Raw genomic sequence first — 3445 nt, 5'->3', positions numbered from 1 at the left:
CCCTTAAAGCCGACCCTTAGACTAAAGATAAAGTTTAAATGAGTCTTTTATGAAATCAGGAGAGAAGAAACGAGTGGAAAAAGGCACGAGTGAAGTGAGAGCATTAGAGAGAAGACAAAGTAGTAAAAGAGTGTAAACATGAGTGTGAGTGCCATTTACTCTTTCTTTAAGAGTGAACGTGAGGCTTTATTGTGAGGTTTTATTTTTCTATGTCTAGAAGCCCAGAACGTAATATGGCGGAAGGCGGAGGACGACAACCCATTAGAAATGTAGCCCCCGGAGGAGTTGGAGTACCCGACTTAGGCCAACAAACTCTCTTACGAGAGTTCCAACGCATGTTGTGGAATGAGTTAGAGTCATTCAACGAGTGCTTGGAGCCAGTTGAGGAGAGGGACTAACGAGAGCGGGCTTCCCAAGGTCCACAAAAAGATCAAGGCCGCCCGAAAATCAACCAAGATGACCTATATGACCCAAGTGATGTCGAAAGTGATTAAGGGTCAAACCAAAGTGAAAGGTGGAGAGGTCCAAAGAATCAAGGCCTTAGAGAAATAGGGCTAGTGGACGACAACTTGAAAAATATTAAGCTCTCAATTCCACCCTTTCAACACAAGTTAGATCCAGAGGTTTACCTAGAGTAGGAGAAGAAGATTGAATTGGTGTTTGAGTGTCACAATTACTCCAAAGCCAAAAAGGTAAAGTTGACAGCAATTGAGTTTTCAGACTACATGATGATCTGGTGGGATCAATTAACCACAAGCCGAAGACAAAATGGACAACAACCTACCACAACTTGGGCCGAGATGAAAACGGTGATGTGGAGGCGATTTATTCCATCCTACTACCACCGGGAACTCTATCAAAAACTCAAAAATCTTATCCAAGGATCAAGGAGTGTTGAAGATTATTACAAGGAGATGGAAATCATGATGATACGTACAGATGTCCAAGAAGACCGCGAGGCAACTATGGTGCGCTTCCTAGCCAGTCTCAACCGAGACATTGCCAATATCGTGGAGTTACAACATTACATCGAAGTTGTGGACATGGTGCACAAGGCCATCAAGGTGGAGAAACAAGTGAAGCACAAAGGTACTGTTCAAGGCTATTCCACCACGATCACATCTAAATGGAACCAAGGCGTTAGCAAAAATACTCCACCGAGTTAAGCTAGAGAGCCAATGGTGCTAGCCAAGACGAATAAGCTCTTAGGTGAAACGAGAAAAGGAAAGGCTACTGAGAGTTTTCCCAACCGTTCGAGGGATATCAAGTGCTTCAAATGCCTTGGGAGGGGTCATATTGCTAGTCAATGCCCAAACTGAAGCACTATGGTAGTGCGAGCGAATGGTGAAATCGAGTTAGAGGAAGAAGTCGAAAATTATCCTGAAGCCACATCCGACGAGGAGGAAGACTTAGAGCATGTTGTTGATGGTGAACTCCTTGTAGTCAAGAGGAGTCTAAGTCTCTAAAGTGTGGAGAATGAAAAACAAAGGGAAAACATTTTCCATACATGGTGCCAAGTCCAAGGAAAAGTGTGTAGTGTGATTATTGACGGACTAATCCTCTAGTGTTGGTTCATTCTTGACACTTAAGCTCATTTTCCATCCCACCCAAGCTATCACTTATCCATTTCAATTCTTTGTTAGCTGAACCTATAACAACAAATACTTAGCCATTTTTGAGCCTATTCTTAATACCTCTTCCCATACTTAGCTGAATACACACATTGCTTGCAATTGGAGTGATATTTCTTCGTTTGACGATCGGGCACATAAACGACTCGAACACCTCAACGAGACCGTGGTCACATCAGAAGTGTACCTAAATTCATTTATTTTTTGAAATCTACGGATCTTGGGGATTTGATCTTCCAAATTAGCACACAAGTAATCTTGAGAATGTGGCACTTTCTTTTCTAAACATGGGATTTAGAAAAATTATTTTGTGTATAATTTGGGGACCATAACCCTAATATATAATTTTGGCACATTTTCCCTAATTTCTAATCAACCTATCATCAATTAGAAATTAGTTACTAAAGTATCTACACATATTTGACCCATACTTTATTTAATAATTAAAACCCAATAAACCTTAACCAAATTATATCACTTTTAATTTGAGCTAACCTATTATGATAATAAATAATATGTAATTACCTTTATTATATATGTGAGGTCCATATTTTTAACAGTTTGATGATAAAAGTTTAACAATTTTTAATTTGTCTAATTTTAATTCAAAACAATCTAAATTTGAAATGATCCAACACTAAAATGACTCAAATTTAAAATAACTAGAACTCGAAATAAATAGAACAAGTAATTTGGAATAACTTAAACTTGAAGTGACCATAACTTAAAACAATTCAGACCTATAATGAGAAAATTGGGACTATCACTGAATGACTTAAATTTAATGCAAACCAAACTTGAAAGTAACCCAAATTTGAAATAACTTGAAAATTTCAAAATCTTGATTAACTTAATTCAAATTAACTCTATCCAAAACCAAATAAACATACACAGGTCAACTAAATTAGTGTCGAACAAGTTAATTTGATCAGCTATACAATTTGAGCTATTAATTTAATTAAGAGGCTAACTTATTACATGAGGTAGCTTCCATGCCAACCACAACTGCATTTCACCAGTTTTAAACTCCAATATCCATTAGAAGATGACCTACCAAATATCTTTAATATTGATATCTTTAATATTGACCAAGCTTTCTAATTTTTCAACCATATATGATCAAATATCACCAACTCCAGTGGCCTATTTCCCACTGCTCCAAGACCCTATATAAACCCCTTACACCATGCTTTCTCTTCCTCACTTAAAACTAGCTATTGAGATAAAAAGACTTTATTTCATCTGCTTAACAGAAATGTCTTCTTTGAATTGCTTTGCTTTGGTATTCTTCGTGGCTTTGTCGTTTTCAAGCATTGACGTTGGCCTAGCAGCTCGTCACCTTCAGCAACTGCCTCCGATGCCAACATTGCCTACAACCACACTCCCACCATTCCCATCTATCCCTAATCTCCCACAGCCATCCATACGATCTTTCCCAAGGCCCGGGGCACTTCCTCCACTTCCTACCATGCCTGGGTTGCCAACGTTGCCTAGTGTACCAAGGGCCACATTACCCCCTCTACCAAGCATGCCTTCGATTCCCACAATCCCAACTACAATTCCTTCTATTCCTTTCCTTTCTCCACCACCTTCTCCTTCTAGTCCTTAAAAATCCCTTTTGGCTCATGGGAACCAGTCCAGAGTCGGGGCATGCTACTGTTCTCATCTCATACAGGGTTGAAAATAGTATTTACGGACTCGAGTTTTTAATCAGCATATATAGTCACTTATTTGTTTACTTTCTCTCCGAAGATCTTACAAGATTTGAGCCGTCTTTGTATGTTGATTTTTGAGAACTATTGTTTGTTTATTTT

The 3445-nt window shown here is 38.7% G+C and overlaps 1 protein-coding gene across 1 annotated transcript; it reads left to right on the top strand.

Moving 5' to 3' along the window:
* The first annotated feature begins 1325 nt into the window (after positions 1-1325).
* Positions 1326-3240, top strand: LOC108462325 (protein PELPK2-like). Its single transcript, XM_017762289.1, has 2 exons — positions 1326-1428; positions 2885-3240. The coding sequence occupies exons 1-2, from the start codon at positions 1326-1328 to the stop codon at positions 3238-3240; spliced, it is 459 nt and encodes a 152-aa protein (XP_017617778.1).
* The last annotated feature ends 205 nt before the right edge of the window (positions 3241-3445 follow it).

Source organism: Gossypium arboreum, chromosome 13 (assembly GCF_025698485.1).
Source record: "Gossypium arboreum isolate Shixiya-1 chromosome 13, ASM2569848v2, whole genome shotgun sequence".
Lineage (NCBI taxonomy): Eukaryota > Viridiplantae > Streptophyta > Magnoliopsida > Malvales > Malvaceae > Gossypium > Gossypium arboreum.
The sequence above is the reverse complement of the archived record's forward strand: the minus strand, read 5'-3'. Positions and strand labels throughout refer to the sequence as shown.

What these genes read in the sequence shown, in the direction of transcription:
- LOC108462325 (XM_017762289.1), top strand. Translation starts at nt 1,326, where the DNA reads ATGGTAGTGCGAGCGAATGGTGAAATCGAGTTAGAGGAAGAAGTCGAA. An exon ending in CTTAGAGCATGTTGTTGATG is followed by an intron (nt 1,429 to 2,884) that starts GTGAACTCCTTG and finishes TCTGCTTAACAG; the next exon opens with AAATGTCTTCTTTGAATTGC.